Below are 22417 nucleotides of genomic sequence, written 5' to 3' on the forward strand. Positions count from 1 at the left end.
TGCTCCAGACTAGCACACAGTGTGTTGTGCATTATATGCTGCACCAGTGGGACCACTTAACTATTTTGTTTTGGAAGGAGACTTTATGAAGAGTAGCATTTAATTATTGTAACCTGCATCTACAAGTTACTTGTTTGATAAACTAACTGCACCAGAATGTTATGTTGTTGGTCAGTTCAGTGCCATATTCACAAGAGTATTAATCCAATCAGGCTTGCCATGCACTCGGTCGGTAACTACTCCAAGGCTTGGGTGAAAGATTTGAACTTTTGGTGCTGGATTAGTTGATATCAGCTTGGGTAGTCATTGAGGCCTGTCTTTTAATGGTTTTCCTGATGTAGGGAATGGAAGTGTTAGCCCAGGTTACCCACTTCAGGTGCATGTTCTGAAAACGTGTGTGGTGGTTGAACAAGCACTCCTGTCAGGCACAACAGCTGAGTAGCATATTCTGGTTCAAAGGATGATTAACCAATTTATTTTAATTACGGGAGGACTCGTGGAACTGTACCCCAACATGTCAGTATCTTCTGGAAAAGTGGAATAAGGAGAGAAACTTGAAGAAGAAAAGTGATTTGTGATGTATTTAATTTCACTTAATTGAAGTGAAAGCTCATGAGAGTTCATAGCTGCAAAAAGTCTTTTGCACTCTTAATGGTCATTATCCAGAGAGCAATTGGCTTTTGTTAACTTCATATTTCAAGCCTAGACTATCTAAACCATTGCCAACGTGACTTTCGTACCCTGGTGATTCATCCAGCTGCAAACTGTTCATTGTGTCTGTTTTATTTCCAGGTCCACGTAAAATTTCTCATATAATAATTTAACAATGTGCTTAAAACACCTATGAAGGAACAACTCTAGGAATTGACAGTTCCAGAGTTGAAGTATCTAATGCTACAGGACTATTTTTTTAATGTATTATGATGTTGTAATGGAATTGCAATTCAAACAGTTGATTTGTTCCATAATTGAATGAGGGTGAGTTACAGTTATATGACTTTCTTTTTAGAATGATGTTGTGAAATTATAGTACACTTGTTTGATTTAATTTTAATGTCTTATTGAGTGACCAAAGCATGCTAATTTAAGTACTTCTTGAATGGGCACAGAATGGTAATTGTTTACCAAGGGTCTTGCTAATAAGGGATTGTGTGGTTCACTAATAATTTTAAGCTCCATAGAGGAAATTTTCTTCTTCACTACCTTTTAATCAATCAGGTACAGTGAGTTGGGGGGAGAGGGTAGGGATGCAAATTTCCCCACTTTATTTGCATTTGAGTATCCCACCAGGATTCCTTGGGCATTGCCTTAGATTTGTATCTAGATTGGTGTAAGTATGAATAGAATGGGTGCTTGGACCCTTCCAATTCAGTTTCTATTTGACACCTGATAAAATCAGTTCCTTGGAGCCCCTAGAGAATCTTTGGCAATCATGCAGTTCTTAAATCCTTATTAACATTTTCTGTCCCTCATGTCAGGACTGTTTAAGGCCTCTGAGTTTTGCTGTTTGGCAGCAGTCCAGAGTGACATGCTGACAGCAGCCAGGGATGCATCTGTGCTCTAGTTTTCTCCCAGATGTTTGGATGGGCTGGTATCCCCTATACCAGGGCTGGGAAATCTGTGTACATGCAACTTCACAAGCAAGGAACCTGTGGTTGTTTAGCATAGTATCCCCAGTCAGTGCTGTTGGAGGAAGGTCGAACCACGTAAGAAAGGTACATTTAAGTATGGTCTGGAGGCCTTCCATTTTGAGGTTATGTTGGCTTTCAATTATTTGAAAAATCTATTCAGTTATGGTTGGATGCTGTTAACAAATGCCTTATTCTGGTTGTCCTTCATAATAAAAAAATAATAATTGGATAGGAAGTAGACTGTACACAAAAACTACTGCAATTTAACCAATATTTGAAAGGCTAAGGTTAAGATCATGATATTCTTGTGGTGCAATCATTTAGCGACTTTGTTTTAAAAATTATTTTGTGAGGGGTTAGCAGAAGGATGCAAGGAATCTGATCTCTGGTCTCTATCAGTGTTGGCATATTTTGGCGGATGATGCATCCTTCAGAATTTCCCGCTCTTTGTGAGCAGGCAACTTACTCCCTGTTGAGACTTTACACTGAATTCTTGTTGCTATATGTTCACTGGAACCTCTGCCAAAACTCCATTAACTGTTGCCATTCTGCTGAAGTTATAGCCCTGGTGTGGAAGTTCTTAAATTTTGTATCACTTTCTCAAATGGTTGGATTTGAGGTTAAAGGAAGATGAGCATTTTGGAGGAGAAAGACAAATGTTGATTTAAGAAGTCCAAAGAATTAAATGTATGTTAAGTCTCAAATATGATCCAATTTAATTCGGTCACCAGTCAAAACTAGGAAGGTCCCACTGGAACATAATTGTACTAAGTTATGAAGAATTTTGCACAGACCCAGTACCAGAAAAATGAAATATGGTTATACTCTCCAATTGTATGCCATGTGTACAGTTAAAAATATAAAACTTTTATGTTTTAATCAGAAATGCATTAGATACAGCACAAAGTCTTAAATGGATATGTCAATCTGTAATCCAATTTCTGCAGTAAAAGGGGCCTAACAACTTGAATCATTGATCCCAAGTTAAGGAGAGGGTAAATTAGGCAGTTTTGTCCTCCTGATGATTACGTTTTGACCTCTGCGGCCCCCCCCCCCCCCCGCCCGTAAATTTACACATACATGCTCTCATCTAAGGACATTGTTAAACAGCAAAATGATGGCTTTGTATCCAAATAGTCAGTCAACATCCACTGTACAGCTTATTGTGTGAAGGATAATAACTTGGTTGAGGTACCAACAACAGGAAAGGCAGAGGGAAACAGAAAGATAATTAAATCAATAATTCAATGCGTAAACTACTAAAAATCACGGGCAAGTGCAAGGATGGATCCTTACAAATTTTTAAAGAATGCATTTGGAGAATCTTCTTGTTCACTATATCCCCTTTACTCATGAACTGTAATGGCAGGCACAGTAGCATAGTGGTTAGCATAATGCTTTACAGCGCCAGCGACCTGGGTTCAAATCCGGCCACTGTCTGTGAGGAGTTTGTACGTTCTCCCCGTGTCTGTGTGGGTTTCCTCCAGGTGCTCCGGTTTCCTCCCACATTCCAAAGACGTACAGGTTAGGAAGTTATGGGCATGCTATGTTGGCGCTGGAAGCATGGCGACACTTGCGGGCTGCCCCCCAAAAATCACTACGCAAAAGATGTATTTCACTGTGTGTTTTGATGTACATGTGACTAATAAAGATCTTATCTTATCTTACGTGCATGTTGTTACACCATGACCGAATATTTGGCCAATAACGTACCATTCTAAGGAGAATCTTAATCGAGGAAAAACAGGTAGAGAGATGGCATAGAAAGGTTATCCCAGCCGTTAGCACCTTGGTAGTAGGTCATGGATGGTGAAGCAGTTAAATTCAGAGATGAGCAAGATGCAAGACTGGATGGATGGACAGAGGCATAGGTTTGTGTCAGGATGTTGCCATCGGTGTTTTGAACGATGTTGAGCTTACGGAGTAGAATGAGGAAGATGACCCAGGAGTGCAACAAAATGGTTTGGTTCAGAGGTGATGGAAGCATGGCTGAGGATCATAGAAGTAGACAGGATGAGGCAGGGCTGGAGTTGGGTGATATTACATCATTGGAATGAGGCATTCCTAGTGATGGCATGGGTACAGGGTCTGAAACTGATTTCTGAGTCAAATATGCCATCAATGTTGTGAACAGTCTGGTTTAACTTGATCAGTTGGTGCGGAGAGTATGGGAGTTGGTGGCAAGGAAGGCAAATAAGGATTGTTTCATTCTTACTAATGTTTAATTGTAGGTAATTTTTGCTCATCTTAATGTTGGATATGATAGGAACAGTTAGACGACAGAGAAAGGGGAGGAGTATTTCCACTGCACAGGTGAAAACATGCAGTGTTTTGGATGATGTCATGAAAAAGTAATATGATGATGATGATGATGTATAATAGGATGGAGTCAAACAGGGATCCTTGAATGCCAAGTTAATGTGTAGCCACAACAAAATAAGATATTGTTAATAACTGCTGCTCTAACTGGATTTTCCAAATCTACTTGCACCTCAGTTTAATGAAAATCAAAAAAACTGCAGATCCTGGAAATCTAAAACAAAACAGACATTTTCTGTTTTTGCACCTTACTTTACCTGATGCTCAGAACCTCTGTTCATGCCTTCTGTCAGCAGTGGTGTTGTCTATTCATGGTGCTGGCCAATGTCTTGTGCTTTGCCCTCACATTAAAACTGAGCTCATCCAAGCTTCACTGCCCATGACCGATTTTGTTCCAAGTCCTGTTCGATTGTATCACTTGTTCTTGCTGACCTACTTTGGCTCCTGGTGACAAGGACTTGATTTTTAAAATTTGTATTGTTGTTGTTGAGTTGCTTTTGGCTTTGTCCTTCCCCACTTCCTGTTATGGTCTCTGACAAACCACTATAGTATTTAAATTTCTACAATTCTGGGCCTCTGAACATCCGTAATTATGATTGCACCATCATTGACTGCAATTAGTTGCCAAAGCAGAAGAAAAATAGAAAACAGATGATGCAAAATGAGGCCATTCAGCCCATCATAGATGTGCCAGTTGAAAAAGAGCTGCTCAAATAATCCAACCTTCCAGAACTTAAGCCACTGCACTTTAAGTACATTACCAGATTCTTCCCAAAGGTGGTGGTGGTTTTTGTTTCTCCCTCCTGAGTGAAAATATTTTTCCTCCTCTCCTGTATCCTTCTGCATTATGTCTATGGCCCCAGGTTTTTGACCCCTCAGCTAAGGAAAGCAGGTCCCTGATAAGTTTTAGACCCCTCAGCCTCTGATGCTCCAGAGTAAACACTGTAGCTAATGCTCTCTAATCCTGGTGAACCTCTTCTGCACCCTCTCCGAAGCCTCCACATCCTTCCTGCTATGCAGTGACCAGAACCACACACAATACTTCAAATGTGGCCTAACCAAAGTTTTGTACAGCTGCAGGATGACTTGCCAACTTTTATACTCAATGCCCTGACTAATGAAGGCAAGTATTGCCATATCCTTCCTTTACCACCCCATCTACTTGTGCTGCCACTTTCAAGGAGCTATAAACTTGCACCCCAAGATCCCTCCATACTTCAGTGCTCCGAAGGGTCCTGCCATTTACTGTATACATTTGTCTTATGTTTGACCTCAAAAAGTGCAACAGCTCACACTTATCCAGATTAAACTCCATCTGCCATTTCCCTGCTCATATCTTCAACTGACCTATATGCTGTTGTATCCTTTGACAACCCTCCTCACTATCCACAACTCTGCCAATTTTTATGTTGTCTGGCAAACTTACTCATCAGCCAGCCTACATTTTCATCTGAATCATTTAAATATATCACAAACAATGGAGGTCCCAGCATTGACCCCTGAAGAACACCACTGATCTCAGACATCCAATCAGAGTAACACCCCTCTGCCAGTACCCTCTGTCCTCTATGATCAAACCAGTTTTAAATCCAACCTACCAAGTCTTCATGGATCCCACGTGCCTTAATCTGAATCAGCCTACCATGAGGGACCTTGTCAAAAGCTTTACTGAAGTCCATGTAGACAACATCCACTGCCCTACCCTCATCAATCATTTTCATCACCTCTTCAAAATAAAATCTGTCATGTTTGTAAGGCATCACCACCCCCACACAAAACCATGCCTACTATCCCTAATAAGTCTATACTTTTCCAGATATCAGTAATTCCTATTCCTAAGAATCTTCTCCAATATTTTCCTACCAGTACTATAAGGCTCGCCTGCTTATAAGTTGCTGGATTATCCCTATTGCCCTTAAACAAAGGTGGTTAGAACATAGAATAGTACAGCATAGGAACTGGCCCTATGGCCCTCCATGTGTGTGCCGAACACAATGCCAAATTAAACTAAATCTCTTTTGCCTGCACATTATCCACATCCCTCCAGTCTTTGCATGTTCATGTGTCAACTTATGCTCTTATTTTGTGTCTTGGTTATTAAAGGAAAACATACTGTATGCCTTTTTAACCAATTTATTGACCTATTATGTTGCTTTTAATGACCCACACTTCTCTAATAACCTCCTATTTTATTGTATAATCTGTTGCATTGTCACACCTTCCCAAATGCATTGCTTCACATGTCTCTGGATTTGTGGTGTCTGCCATTTTCTACACAACCCATCTCCTGAAGTTGGAAGCTCTTCTCCTCCCTGTCAACCACACAGCCAATCATTACATCAGCTAAGCTCTAGAATTCTCTTCTTTTAAGATGGCACTTATGAGGATCTCTGTGGCTAAGCCTATGAGATCATCCTAATTGGCAGGAAAAAAATAGAAAGGTGGTGAGGATTTGAAAGATGTTGATGTTCAAAGGGATCTGGACATCCTTGCACATGAATTGCTGGAAATTAACATGCAGGTCCAGTAAGTGATTAGAAAAACAATAGATGTTGGCTTTTACTACATGTGAATTTGAGTACAAGATTAAAGATGTCTTCCTTCAGTTAGTGAGGGGAGATTGCACCTGGAGTATTGTGAATGGGTCAGACTTCCATACCCAAGGAACAATGTACTTGCAAAGGTTTGGCAGATTTATTCCTGGGATTGTGGATTTATCTGTGGGATTGTGGACTTCTCACATTAGCCCTAAACTCAAAAGAATGGCAGGTGAGATCTCACTGACACATACAAAATCTTACATGTCTTAACAGGGTAGAGGCAAGTTTGATTTCCTCTGGCTAAGGAGTCAAGAACCAGGGGTCATGGTCTTAAAATAAGGCATCAGCCATTCTGAGCAGAGATGAGGAGGAGTTTTCTTCCCTTATTGGTGCTGAATATTTGGAGTTCTCTACCCAGGAGGGCCATGAAGGCTCATTTTCAGAATTAAGAAAGGGAGTGATAGATTGTTTTGAAATTGGGAGAAATCAAGGGATATGGGCTTAGTGCAGGAAAGTGGCACTGAGGTAAAATAAAATGACAGAGGATCTTTTGTCACACAACTCCAGCAACCTGGTTTTGATCCTGATCTCCAGTACTGTCTGGTTGAATTTGCACATTTCCCCTCGGTGTTCTAGTTTCTTCTCGCATGCTGGTTGGTAGGTTAATTGGTAAATTACCCCTGATTGGTTGCTGAGAGAATGGGATGGGGAGCGGTATATTACTGGACATGTACGAGAGCATAGGTTTACAGACCAATAGGATTGCTCCAAGAGCCAGAATAGGCTTGATGGGCCAAATGGTCTCCTCTATTGTAATATCAGCAGTCACGTAGAGCCAGGAAGAGGTTTCTATAACTTGCGTTCTTATGCATTTCATCACATGCCCTAATATCTCTCCAAATAAATTCCGTTTGAAAATGCTCTTATGAAGCACCTTCAGATATTTTACTATATTTAATATGTTATTGTTACTAAAGCAGCATCAAATTTTATAGAAGTTGGTTGCATAGTAGATGGAAAGGGTTTCTTTCATTTAATAGAGTATATTTAACTGCTAGAAGCCATTGATCTCTTTGAAACCTCCACCAATCTTCCCAGTTACTTTGCAGCCTCCTACCAACATTATCAATATATACTGTATGCATTTCCTTGTATTAGGTATACTGTTGTACGGCCTCCAGGGAGTGCCAAAGTTATATAACAAGAGGTATGTCTAATCAGTTGCTGATTAAATTTGCTTTATGTATTTTGAAAATTTTAATTATTATTGTTCCTTTATCAACATTGAATGTGCAAGTTAAATTTCAGACTTACATAGCTGTGTTCTTAGCATCAGGAGCAAAAAGTAAAGTGCATGTATTTATGCATGTACATGAAGTATCATTATGGATTTAACTAAGAAAAACAATAGAACATCTATAAATTGTGGGAATGAATTTGTTAATTTATTTTCAATTATAAAGCAAACACATAACTTCAAATACATTATTGCAAATATATCAACGCAATATCTGATATGATTACCCATTTGTAACCGTGGATGGATGCTGACAATAAATTCATTGAATTTCAAAATATAAATTCTTTTTCATCTTCAAAAAAAACCAACCTATACAATTTCTGCACCATCACTTTAGTATTCTGCTTTTGAATTGGATACTGGAAAACAAGTGATCACGAACATGAAAACGTTTGCTTAAAATATTTAAATCATTTGTTTTAAACTGGTTAATACTCTGCCAAAAAAATTGGAGGCTGCAATTTAAAATAACTTAATCAAGTATTCATAGGGAATATTATTCTACACTGTTAATTTCAAGGTTGTGCTTTCTATAAAACAGTTTCACATTTTTGAAGCAAAATATGAGCAGGGCCAATACAGGAAGTTGTTTATCAAAGTTGTTTAGTCAAAGGGTTAAGCTGTAAAAGTGGTGAACTTGCTTGTGAATTCAAACTCTTGAACATCTGCATTTAAGAGTCACCCCAGGCAGTATATATGACATCAAGCAATGGAATTTATTATAAGAGATGCTTTTGTTCATGGATGTTTCTAGTAGAGAAGTGAAAATGTGAGTACAAAGAACACATGGCTTCGATGTCCATGACTGCTTTTAGGGCTACATCCAATGTGTGTTACAAGGTCTTAATTTACTACTTTCATCTGAGTGCGTGTTAGTAGTAGAATGGAGAAATGTACTTTGTTTAGACCTGTGGTGGTGGAGAAGAAATTACTCTCATGTTATTAAAAACTTATTTTGCAGAATTCTACCTTGACAATTGAAGAGTTTCATTCCAAACTTCAAGAAGCTACGAATTTCCCTCTCCGACCTTTTGTTATACCATTTTTAAAGGTAATTGTGGAATTTTCCATATATCTTAATCCTAGAACCCTTTTGACCCTGCTAATTCATTCTACAGTTAGTAAAGAGAGTTCTGTTGCTGGTACTTTAAAGGGTGAAACCTGCAAATGAAATATATCAATATTTTTATGATGTTGTATCAAATTAAAGCACACTTAATACAATGATTCAAGTTTTAAAGTTTGAAGAACGTTTTGATTGCAAAAGCTAGAGCAATATTTAATGGTGAAAATTGACACCATTTTAAACACCAAGGATTCCAGTTTATTCCAAGTGTATGTAATTCATGTCAAAGTCAGTGCCCTAATTTCTAAAGTTATTTCTGAAACTATGAAATGGCTTTTCTAGATCATCATCATGTTTGATGCCAAGGCTTTGAAACATATCTTGACTTTCCCTTCAAAAGATTGTAGGAAATGGGCTATACATTTTGCTTTGCATCTTTGCTGTGCCCCTAAGATATATCCTCAGGAACTGGATATAAACTCTCTTTGTCACAGAATCCCAAGGATCAACTAGAGAGTCCTTCCAAATATCCATCAGCAAACGTTGACCAATCTGATCAGAGTGGTCACTGATATAGATTTTAAATCCTGGAATGATTTTAAGTGATACATTAAACTGCTGTTTGTTGGAGTGGCTTCAGGCTTGGCCTCTCGGAAGCATGCTAACGTAGACGCATATTTTCTTAAGGTACTTGCCATTTTTTTCAAGGACTATCATGTGAAATTAAAATGTACCAATGGGGATTTTCTTGCACTGCAATCAAGCATTTGAAAATCTTTTTGAAAGCTTAAGGCTATTTTTTAAAAAATATATATAATTTAATAGAAAGCACATAATAATTGATTGCTTTCTGCCAAGCAGCTATAAGTGCTATGTTTGAATTGCATCATGCAAATGCCATTTCCTTTGTGAATATTACTGATTTTTTTTTACAGTGGAAACTGCTCCCTTTAGGGTCAGGTTGGCGGTGAAAAAAGCCAAAAAGCATACAAGGACACTTCCAGAATCTTCCTTCACTGCTCTGCACCATATGGTTACAATATCATTTCATAGGGGATCACTGGAATCAAAGATGCAACTTTTTTTCTAATTTTAGTGCCTTTCCTCAAAGGAGACATTAATGACAAAAACCATATGGTTGTGGGAACATGGACCTTAATAACTGCATTCAATCCCAGCTGTAACAATATGCATTAAAGTCTTGTTTTCATTAGGCTAATGTAAGCCACAGATTCTTGATTCTATTTCATGTTATGGAGAATCATTTACAGGAAAGATATTACACACCATTGTAATTACTTTCTCTGGTACTGGAATACCACCCTCCCCCACTATTTTGTGTTGTCACTTCCTTAGTTTGGTGAAGCAGTTAAATTGAAATTAACTCATTGTGTACTGAACTTGAATGGAAATTTATAGTTTTTTAAAAAATCACCAAAAATTATTTTTCTGTAAGTTTCAAATATTACATCTAATAAATGTATCTGATTCACAGCATTCTATCTTTCAAAGTAGCTGTTCAAATTTTGAATAAACACTACTAAACTTGAATAAATAGCCGTAGCTGTTCTATAGAGTAACTACTGTAATACTCTTAGTCTATTGTGCAGGCTCTATCAAGACTTTCTGTTTGTAAATTAGATCAAAGGTTCAAATGTAGAGCACACAAATCTGTTCTTGATTTTTTTTCCCATGGAACACATTTCACATATCTAGCTGATCCTTGTGTGCAACTTGAATAACCTATTTGATCTGCAGTTGTGTTTCAAATCACATAGCATTTCCATTATTTTAGCTGCTTACGTTTATAATTTTGCTTATTATCACCCAAACTTTGTTACCTCCAGATTTACTTATTTTAATTTCTTTTTCATTTATAAGCTTGGAGTTCAAACTTGCCCACAACACAAACACCCTGATTGTCTATAGACTTAGTTTTTATTAGCAAGGAATAACTGAAATTAATCTAAGAAATCCTCCCCAGCCTTCTACCCTTCTGTTGTCTCCAGTTTTATCTGCTCTTTTATGCCCAGTGATCTTCTAACACTGACTTCCTTCAAGTCATACAATTCCTTCAATGTCACTGGAGGCAGAACGTTCCATTGTGATTTACCTTGACCTCCCTACTTCTTTATCTCCCTGAAATTGGTGGAGTAGTCCCCATCTGCCTACGGCTCTTGTCTTTCTTGGTAGATTTAAAAGTTTCCGTTACAGTGGCCTAGGTAAGTAAATGCAATGCATTTGTAGTTGGTACACACTGTAGCCACAGCGCACCACTGATGGAGGGAATAAATAATTAGGGCAGTGGTTGGGTACCAACAAGCAAGCTGCATTGTCCTGGATGATGTTGAACTTCTTGAGTGTATTTGCAGCTCCACTGATGCAGGCAAGTGGAGAGCATTCCATCATGCTCCAGACTTCTGCCTTATGCTTTGGGATGTCGAGAGCTGAGTCATTCCTGAGGATACCCAGCCCAGCATGACGTGCTCCCATAACACAGTACTTATGTGACCGGTCCAGTTGAACTTCTTATCATTGATGGCTTACAGGATATTGATGGTGGGTGACTTTGGCAATGGTAGTGCATTTGACTTTGAAGGGCAAGCCTTGAATGGTCACTGAGGTGATCACTGTCTGACCCTTCTGTGAATGTTGTTTGCCATTCAGCAGTGTGAATGTTGACTTGATTGTGTTGCATGTAGGGATGGACTACTTCATTGGTTGAAGAATTGTGAATGGACTTGAATATTATGCAATAATTAACAAACATCCTGCTTCTTGCCTTATGAAGGAAAGAAGGCCACTGATGAAGCAACTGAAGGTGATTAGGCCCAGAATCTTGTTATAGGAGTTCCTCTGTCCTGAGGATGGGAAGATTAACCACCAACAACCACTCCCTCTTTCTTATGGGAGATTTGACTCCAGCCATTGTGTTGCTTTCCTTTTGATGACCATTGACAAGTTTTACAAGCTTCTTGATGCTACATTCAGTCAAATGCTGACGTGATACCAAAGGCAGGCACTTGGGCTACACCACTGGAATTGAGTTCTTTAATCTGGGTGAAGGCTGAAGAGAAGAATAAGGCCAAGTGGTCCTGTGAAAACTCAAACAGAGCAATGATGAGCAGGTTATTTGTAAGAAGGTGCCATCTGATAGCAATGTCAGTGTAGGGCATATTAAAATTACTGCACCAGACAATAGTATGTATAAAGCTTTGTTTTTTCAAAAAATTAAGTTGCTTTATTGGACATTCAAGCATTTTGCATTTATAAGCTACCAGGTTATTACACACAGAGTGTGTGTGACTGAACACTTTTTGACCAAAGATCTGAACTAATGATTTTATTGTGGCAACTAAAGAATTATAATTCAGTTAATTAATATCAGTAATAGTGACCGTGAAATGACTGGATTAATATAATGGTCCATCTGGTACATTAATATTCTTAGGAAAAGGAAATCTGCTATTCTTAACATGTAAAGACTGCATGTGACTCCGAATCCATAACAATATGATTGACTCTTCACTGTTCTCTGAGATAGCCTCGTGAGGCAAATAAGGATGGGAAATAAAACTAGGCCTTATAAGCATGCATCCCACAACTGAATGAAAATTAAATGCATATTTATTTTCTGAAGAGCTTGGGATAGAATACAGGAAGTTGTAGCAATTAAAGTGCAATCCAAATCAGTGGGTCAAGGGGACATGAAGGGTTTAACTGAAAGCTGCAGATTTTGTGGTAGATTTTAATGTTTCTTGTTGTTTGCTTAGAGCTCCAGATGTGTTATCTTCAACAGAAGAGATATCCATCTCTGCGTGGATAAACTAGGGCAATTCTTAATGTGCAATGTACACTTTTTATTGGTCAGTTGTAATATCTAGCCAGGAATGGAAAACTAGCAACTACCCTACTTGAGAGAAGAAGGATACAGTTTTAGTTGCAGATTAGGAAGTACGTTTTTAAGAGTTTTAATGGATTCAAAATTGAAATGTGAAATCAGCTCAATTAATGACTTAAATTCCTGGTTTACTGCTTGAAATCCACCAGTGAGTAATAATTATGTTTGTTATTGGTTCAGATGAACATATGTGTGCAAGATGTTTAACATATGAACTATTCATTAATTTTGTACAGCTTTTCTTTCAGAAGTTTCAGTAATTTTTTTTAATCTGATGTTTCTTGGGAGTCAGAGTTGCGCTAACATTTTAGCACAGCATCAATTTTTTCCTATATGGAAAAATAATTTATTGCTTTTGTGTGCGGGCAAAAAAATCACAACAATTCATTCCAAAATGAGGCATTTACATAACATTGGCTTTGTGACCTTGCTACACCTGAGCACTTTCTTTTGTTTTGCATGCTTTGTTTTCATTTGATTTCTGGTTTATTCCAAATCCCATGAGAGTGCTTTTTGTTGAGGTACTTGGGAGCGACTGCCCAAATGGTCATTAACTGTGTGAGCCTAGATAGGAAAAGTTAGAATCTCTTTTGACCACAGAGCATTACAGACTGCTCTGGCCCATCTGCCTTCTGGTTAGCAATCATAAATCCTTGTTTTTTTTTCCTTCTGCTGAACTCGGGAGTGTTGAACACTTCTGTAATTGCTTTGGCTCCAATCAGTTCAGAAGTTAATTACAGGTTAAGAAAGCTGATTTTAGTTCATCCATCCAGGAAAATCCTAAATTATCCCCCTTCCCAGCATTCAATTATTTCTTAAATGTTTCCAGTGCTTTTGTCTCTACTACTGGAAGTATATGCCAGTGTTGTCCATGCTTGGTGTGGTGCCAATGCTTAATTTTCCTTGGGTTAGATCCTATTGTCCTCCTCTTTCAGTGTATTTTGTTATATTCTCAATTTATATTTACGGTACTCTACAATCTCCTAAATATCTATAACATCACCTTCCAGACATCATCTTCTGAACTGAAAAACTTAAATTTCTCCAGTCTTTTCTCATAACTCATACTATTTGACACCAGAGATCAGACCCACAGCTTTTCTATACACAGTCTGAAGCCACTGAAAGCATCCGTTGTGCTTTATTGAGTAAAGTTGGACAGAGCACTAGAGATGTAATCTGATCAGGATGCTATATAGTTTGTAAACAGCTTCCTCTAGCTTGTATTCTACTGCTTTGGCTAGGAAATTTAACATTGTATTTGGCTGTTTTTTTACAACTCCTGCTTAGCAATGGTGAATATTTGATTCATGTAAACTGAGTCTGTTTCAATTTCATCTGTAGTTTTTTTTCTGCCTAATCTGTGAAGTAAAGGCATTAGTCATTTTCCATTCTGTAAACAATGCTTTTCATTGTCTGCGTACGGTTTTCTCTGTTGTTTTGTCTGCTGTTAAATATTCCACAATTCAGGTTGAAACTCTCAAGTACAGCATTCTGTGGTCCGGCAACTCACATGGTCTGGCATGTTTTGAATCTGTTGTACAAATATATACCAATTAACTAATTCTAAGTAAGATGTAAAATTAACTAAGATCTACACTAAGATCTCCTCTCTTTACGCACGCTGGAAAGAGCTCTGCGGGGGAAGGTCCGGCCAGGGAAAGATCCACAGCCACCCTGGGCCCAAGTCCAACACAAGGGGCACCCCCAACTGCTGGACCACGTGGGCTTCCCCTGCAGACACTGAGATTGTCCCCAGCCCTTGTCTCCGCTCTGCGGACCTGGGTGGGTGTCCCCTACTCTATGTACTCCAGCCCTTCCAGGAGAGTGATGGTGTCCCATACGGTCTTCCCACTAACCGGTCCCATGAGGGGCAGGACCACTGGCCTCAACTCGGGGCACGCGGTGGCAACCAGGTATCCTGCTAGCACGCTGGTCGCCGTGCTGTTCTCTAAAAGCTCAAGGTCACCGGCCCCCTCATAAATGCCGGTCACCAGTGCCCATTCCCTGATGACCCTGGTGCCCTCACTGACCATGCTTCACTGCGGTCGCCTGTATAAATCCCGTTCAAGTAGGGTAGGGTACCGGGTCCTTACTGCGGTCACTACCCGGTTCCACAGGGTAGTGTTGTCCCCAGTCCCTCCACGTGGTGCCCACAGGGCATTGTTAATACTCTGTTGGTCAGACAAGCTCCCCAGGGCGCTCGCCTCCAGGTGAGAGAGGCTCACATTGGGGGCCCCCTCATCCCACAGTCGGAGCAACCACGCAGCCAGGTGTTCGCCCAGCCGCTGGTGATACCGATCCGCCAGCTGGGTTAGCTCCTTGATAGAGAAGTCCCAGGTCTCCGTGGTCCCGGAGGGGCTCCGTGCACTTGCCCCTGCGGTGGCATCATCCCCGTTCCACTCCCTTTCATGGCGGACCTGGGACCGTGTTTGGACGGGTCGAGTCTGCAGGGGTTCGGGTGCATAGGGTGGAGGGCGGTTGTGATGGGGCCCCGGCTCTTCGGGCACCTCCTCCTCGTCAGTATCCATCCATATATCCCCATCCCCCAGCCATGCATCCAGCTTGTCACTGTCCCGGACCAGGGCTTGAATTTTAAACGTGTTTGGCTGCCAGCCAGACCGGTGGGCTGCCTGTGCCTGCTGCAGCTGAATCAGCCTGCAGGTGACCTCGGTACCTCTGGCCTTGAAGTCATTGGCTTGGGTCTGGGCAGTCTGAACTGCCTCTTGCAGCGTGCAGCACTGCTGCTGGAGCATCTCTATCTCCCTTTCCTTCTGGAGACATGTATTCTGCATCTGGCTAGTAATCACAGCCTGGCATCTCAGGAGGGACGCAAGCAGCCAGAAGGCACCCCTTTGACTCCCTTTGGCCCTGGGGAATGCTGACGTCTGGAGAAGGCCGACCACGTGGTGCCCCATTTTCTCACCACATGGATCTAACTGCTGAGCCCAGTCCACTGGCTTACCGTGGTCTGCCAGCATGCTGGCTAAGCTCCCAAATCCCTCTCTCTCATCGGTCCACCTGGGAATTCTCTTCTCAGTGCCTGCACTGACCTTCTTCCCCCTGTTCCAAAACATCCTTCCCACATCTGTCCAGCCAAGACCTTTAAGGCCCTGCTCGCAATGCCAAATGTTGTAAGACAAGTTCTTTAAGGTCTCAAAGGGCAAGGACTCTGGACACAGTCTTTGGAATTAAAAATTGATTTATTCACAAAGACAAACGCGGGACAGAATGAACGGGAATGGATGCACACTTACACACACACACACACACACACACACACACACACACACACCACCACACACACACACAGGTGATCGCGAACGTGGGGGAAATCACAACGAGGGTGAGATGCACACACAAACACACACAACAAACTGGTTACAAATGATCAAGGGAGAAATAATACAATGCCTGACTCAATGCAAGCATCGGCTCTATTCTCCCGGGAATCTACTTAGGATGCTCCTAACCCTTGTGGAAATGCACACTCTTACCAATGGTCTCTTTAGCGTTGTTTCATGATTCCTGGAGCAATTAAAAGAGAGAGAACCAAGCAGATGCGGCACTCTTTATCATGCTGGAGGGTTGGGTGGAGCCAGCCCAGGTAATTCAAACAGACCAATGGCTGCTATTTCATCACTCTATTTTCTCTTAAAGTCCATCAGCAACTCCTCCACACTTCTCAAGTTTTATTTTATATTCAGACTTTGAAATTGTGTCCTTGTGTAGCAATATTTAAAGTGAAAGAGAAAGTGTGATCTATTGCTGTACTCTGGGGAATGTCACGGCCGAACTTTCGTAAGACCAAATAAATCTAGTCACCATCATTCTTTTTCCTGTGACTAAGCCAATTTTGAATACATGATGCCACTGCCCTTAAATGGCTTTCTTTTTTTTTACAGTTAATTCTACTGTCCGGTACTCTTATAGAGCGAGAGTCATGGAACTATACAGTGCAGAAAAGGGGCCCTTTGGCCCAACTTGTCCATGCTGTCCAAGTTGTCTAACTGAACCAGTCCCACTTGCCTGCATTTGGTCCATATCCCTACAAACCTTTCCTATTCATGTACCTATCCAAATGTCTTTTAAATGACTCTCAAACTATTGTTGGTTATCATTGCTTGGCACCTAGTCAGTGCCCCTGTTACCTGCCATGTGACAGCCCAAGCCAAGGTGTTTTCATACCTTGCTGTGAGATTTCAGAGACAGCTTATAAAACCGGGGGTGATTTGAGTGTGCCTAAACACTGACTTTTTCAATAATCAGCCTTGCTTTTGATCTTATAGCTGCAAGTAGATAGTTATTGAAGCAGCAGCAGAGGATTGAGACAGTGATAGGTTCCTAGTAGTAATGGTCTAAGGCTACAGGGATTATTTTCTGATGACCATGCACATGTTCCTGTGTTTCAAGTGTAACTCCACCCATTTCTCTTGCTTGCATTGACCTCTTGTCCTCGTGACGGTATCAAGGTATGATGTGCTGTGATGTGCATTAGTTTAGTGAAACATTGTCTTATGCTCAGGAATGTTGGCAGAGGAGTCTGGAACTTTGGTTTATAGAACTGTCTTGAATAAGTTTGAGATGGTTCTCTTCTTTTACTATTACTGAAAGGACAATCCATATTTTTGTTCATATATTGGTTGTTTTAGAGCTGTGAATCATTAGGGAATTCAGAGGGAAGGAAGATCAAACATCTTTTATCTCTGAGACTAACAGGTCATTAACTTGCACAGGATAACAAATTATATTTCTAAATTTAAATAGAAATTCTGTTTATTTTAAACTACTAAGGATAACACTATCTTCCTTTTGTGTCATAAATTGTTTCAACCAATATTTTGTAATATGCAATGTTTATGGAGCAGATAGTGAATGGACTGATTAGCACTGAAATGTAAATTCATGACCCTTGATTGGTGCTGCATGCAACTTCCTACCAATGCCATCTCTATGACAACAGGCCTGGTTGAATGCTTGCTTTTGTGCTGCATATTGTTAATGGGACAACACTGCATCTTTCCGTGCTCATGTGACTACACCTCCAATGTGGAATTGCAGCCAAATGCAATCTGAGCTTTAAAGCATGATGCCATGGCAATCCATAATGACTAGCATTCCATCACTCTGGGGGGAAGAAAAATCAAAATTGCACCTTCCAAGGGCAGCTAATAATTCATTGTGTTGTCAGGCCACTTTTGCTATTTGCTTAATCGCTCATCTGTAAGGTCAGCAGGGCCTTGCAGCTTTCCCTATGTGGCCACACTGACGGAGATGTTGTTTGTTGTACCACTCTTCTTGCAGGCCAACCTGCCCCTGCTCCAGAGGGAGCTACTTCACTGCGCGCGCTTGGCCAAGCAGAACCCAGCACAGTACCTCGCACAGCATGAGCAGCTGCTGCTGGATGCCAGCACCACCTCACCCGTCGACTCCTCCGAACTGCTGCTTGATGTTAATGAAAATGGGAAAAGGCGAACTCCAGACAGGTGAGACAAATGGTTGCAATTTATCAATAGAATGGTTTCTTTTTGAGCCAAAATGTATCTGCACAGATGCATCATGGGAGCAAATGCGAGCAGGCGAACGATTGCTGATTTGTGCTTTTTCTTCTTTAAATCGCAACAGCTTGTTGTCAACTGTGAAAATTAATTCTGAGTCAGGACGGTTTTTTCCTTTCTTCTTTGTTGAATTAATTAATGAACCCATGGAACTGTGTTTAATCCTGTCTCTAATCTTTATATGATGGCACGAGATGAGTAACCAAGAAAGTGCTGGTTCAAGGGAAACTGACAGTTTTGCTGCTGCTTTTTTTATACTGCTGTTTTTTCTGCATATGGTCAGCTATGGATGAGTTGCTGCAATGAGGTTCTGAGTTCATTAAAACAGCTCATTAAAAAGATCATTCTGTTTCTGCACTAACATGGGGATGTGTCAGTCATTGTACCTATCTAAATTTGATATGTGTAAATATGGTAACTATTTGTAATAGGATTTGGCAATACTGGTGCAGACAAGCATAATACTAATGAGGAAAGCTTTGTTAGTTTATAGTGTGAAGACCACATAATAGTAGCTATATGCTTTTAACACTCATTCATATTTGATGCTCTTGCCCATTTTGTAGAACCAAAGAGAATGGCTACGATCGTGAGCCTTTGCACTCAGAGCATCCCAGCAAGCGGCCCTGCACTATAAGTCCCAACCAACGGTTTAGTCCAAATAATGGGTTATCCTACCAGCCCAACGGCCTGCCTCACCCAACACCACCCCCACCTCAGCACTACCGTCTGGATGATATGGCCATGGCTCACCATTACAGGGATTCATACAGACATCCCAACCACAGAGACCTCAGGGACAGGAATAGACCTCTCGGTGAGTATCAATTTTGGTCCTTTGTCACCACATGCAAAAATCTATAAAATAACCATTCCATTTACTTGATTTATTGTTTGCTGAACTGCCAAGGGCACCATAATGTACTAAAAGGAAGAGTCGTGTTGAGATGATGTATGTTTATTATTACTAGTGAGCATTGCAAGTGCAATGGACCAAAGCTGGCCTATAGACATTTGTGGTAAACTGGTGTGTTTGTTGAAGGATGGCTGTGTCACTTTTATGTCAGTGATGAGTATTGGAGGGATGGCGATGAGCTACTTCATGGATAATTTTTAAAAAAAATGGCATGTTTTCCAGCAGAATAGCTTTGGAAGTCTGAAATTATGTTCCACTGTTGGCAGGGATGCATGGCACCCGTCAAGAAGAAGTGATTGATCATAGACTAACGGATAGGGAATGGGCAGAGGAGTGGAAGCACCTTGATCATGTAAGAAAATCGATCAATTTACTGAAAAGCTAACCTGAAGGGAAACAACTGCAATTTTATACTTGCACCAAGAGATAGTTTATATTTGCTCTTCTTAAAGCCTGACTGATTATGCTTTAGAGCTGGATACAGCAAATTTCTGGTTAGTGTTAATACCAGCTTCATGTAAATGCATGACAAATATTTTTCATTTCCAATTATAAAAGTATGAAACTGCATTATTTCATTTTTAAAATATTTAAGTCTGCAAGCTTGACTGACTTTTTACTTGTATGTGCAAAGGTAGTGCTTTGATTTACATTTCAGAACTGTTTGTCACTTTATTGTATGTGGAAGTACGCGATCAGGTTCGTGAGTAGCTCACGAATGCATCCCTGCATGTTTCAGCTTTTAAACTGTATCATGGATATGGTAGAGAAGACAAGGCGATCACTTACAGTCCTTCGGCGATGTCAGGAAGCTGACCGTGAGGAGCTTAATTATTGGATCAGGCGATACAGCGATGCAGAGGATATAAAAAAAGGTAGCGGCAACAGCAGCCATTCCAGACAACAGAGTCCTGTGAATACCGATCCTGCCCAACTAGGTAACAGTTTTAGGTGCCGTAACCTACTCTTTAATGTAGCGCATTGAAGCATATACTGCTGCCGTTACACTGTAAATTTGGTGCCAGCTTTATAGTAATGTAAATCGGGCTCAAATTTCTCAGTGAAATGTGTCCACATCTGCAATTGGTATACCTAAATTGGTCATCCATCAAAGCAGGTGTGTATTAGCTCCAGAAAAGAGCTGGAAATGTCATTGGACTTCAGATATCCAATGTCTTGTCTCCCGCCACCCCTGACAACAATCTGACCAATGTGTGTCAGTTGACAGTTTAAAACATTTGCAGTCAGATGAGCTGCCACACACATTGTGTTCCAGCTCCCTCTGAGCCTGACAAATGCAATCAATGTTGGCTGGAGAAAAAGTAAAACGTAAGAAGCTATTGCCATGAGTTTGTGTAATTATGTCAGCATGTGTGAATCCGTGTCATTACTTACAGATGCCCTGTGATCTGACAATGGAATGTCATAGAAAATAATGCTTGCCATGATCCACACTTTCATTTGTCCTGTAAAGCTTCCAACTGAAGAGTCAACTGCTGTAAAGATGTATGAAGTTACCCAGAAATACACTTGCTCACAATATCTTTTTCCTATACAGATTCCCATCGGGAGTTCCTCCACAGGCCATCTGGTCATTTGCCAGAGGAAATATGGAAAAAAGCTGGTAAATGTTACTGTGGAAAGGGGTGGGGGGAGCGTTGGTTGTGAGAGCTGTGTGTTTATGTGTTGTACGTGCGCATGCGTTATTGTTGTAGGGCAGTGAATTTATTTTTTATTTAGCCTCTGTTAAATAAAACACCACCTGGAACATTGCCTCTTTAAACAAATCATCCATATGAAGTAAATCTAATCCCATTGTTAGGAAAAGACAAAAAATCTGTTTTTCTGTTTTCAGTGTCTTCACAACAAAGTTATTGATACTTGCAATTTGAAGACCGCTTGGAAATAAAATTAAAACACAAGCTGAACCTAACCCAGCCACGGCCAATCTGAACCCTGCAAGGACCAATCTGAAAGGATGTTTAATGTCCTACCAACCCAAGCATTGGCATAAATTAACAATCTCAAATGATTTTTTTGAGGAATATTGTTGAAGAGCTGAGGATACATGCAATAATAATAAGCAAATCATCCTGCTCTGGATTGGATTTTCAAGCTATGGCACAGCCCCATCTGATCTGAACCCAAATGTCTCATTAGAGGATACACCTGACCCAACCTCAATATGGGTCCTGTAAGGCTTGGGTCAAGTGGGCAGGTTCAGCTTCTGATCCTGAAATCTCATTTCTGAACATTCAGTCTCACAAATAGAATGAGCTGTTGGCATTCTTGTTATTAGAAGAGGAATGTATCCCATGTAATCTTTCCACTTTAAAGATGACTCCACTTTAGGTTATGCCCTCAGTTTACTTTCTCATCAACAGAAGTTAATCTTTTTGCTCTAAATGCAAAAGAAAAGATTGCAGATGCTGGAAATATTTTTGGTAAAAGCAACCAAACTCCTCTGTTGGAAAACTTGCCTTGGCACCCAGAAAGCCATATCACTGTGTTGCAGGGAGGCCGTGGCATGGAGTCTATCATCGTGGCTGGTGTAGAAAATCAAGATTTGTTAGCCAAGTCGTTACCCTGCTTCAACGCACTGCGCCTTTAGAGGTCAAAGAGCAGTGTCTTTATTCGTCATTGATTGCAGATCAACTCTTCTCTTTTAGCTTCATCTAATAGTCTGATATTCATAAAAATTGATTCTAGTGAACTTCCACGAGGGACAGTTTCCCTATTGCAGTTTAAGCATGATATGATGTGCTTTATTATATCCTGATTTTGAATGTACTTGCTTCCCCCAAAACAGATTTTTTTCATTTCATTGTAATATAGAAGGAGAAGTCTGTGCTCTACTTTCTATGGATACATTATGTTGTTGGATTACCTAACTTTATTAGTTTTATTGGGTTGTATTAGATTTACAAAACAAAATTAACAGATTAAATGACTGGAAAATAGATTCTGTTACAGGCAAATGTGGACTGAAGGGAATTGATGCCTTTCAGACCCATACCCTACAGAGTTGATGCCTGTAGATTTGTCACCCTTTGAGAGTAAGTGTGTGGAACTACACCCCAGTGAGAGTCGGTGTCTGTGAGATCCATACCCCAGTGAAAATCAATCTGTAGCTATGACATCCAGCGAGAGTTAGTGTGTGGAACTGTCCCCCTGGGAGACTCAGTG

General features: G+C 40.4%; 1 protein-coding gene across 11 annotated transcripts in view; it reads left to right on the forward strand.

Moving 5' to 3' along the window:
* The window catches only part of runx1t1 (RUNX1 partner transcriptional co-repressor 1), a 77374-nt gene that overhangs the window by 31677 nt on the left and 23280 nt on the right, over positions 1-22417 (forward strand). For 10 of the 11 annotated variants that reach the window (XM_052023355.1, XM_052023363.1, XM_052023354.1 and 7 more), the window contains 6 exons: positions 8752-8841; positions 18062-18243; positions 18882-19132; positions 19498-19583; positions 19971-20169; positions 20790-20855. In XM_052023355.1, the coding sequence (XP_051879315.1) occupies positions 8752-8841; positions 18062-18243; positions 18882-19132; positions 19498-19583; positions 19971-20169; positions 20790-20855 (874 nt within the window). The remainder of the gene's footprint in view (positions 1-8751; positions 8842-18061; positions 18244-18881; positions 19133-19497; positions 19584-19970; positions 20170-20789; positions 20856-22417) is intronic. The other variant, XM_052023364.1, reaches the window with a different exon arrangement.

The sequence above is a fragment of the Pristis pectinata genome, chromosome 9 (assembly GCF_009764475.1).
Source record: "Pristis pectinata isolate sPriPec2 chromosome 9, sPriPec2.1.pri, whole genome shotgun sequence".
Classification (NCBI taxonomy): domain Eukaryota; kingdom Metazoa; phylum Chordata; class Chondrichthyes; order Rhinopristiformes; family Pristidae; genus Pristis; species Pristis pectinata.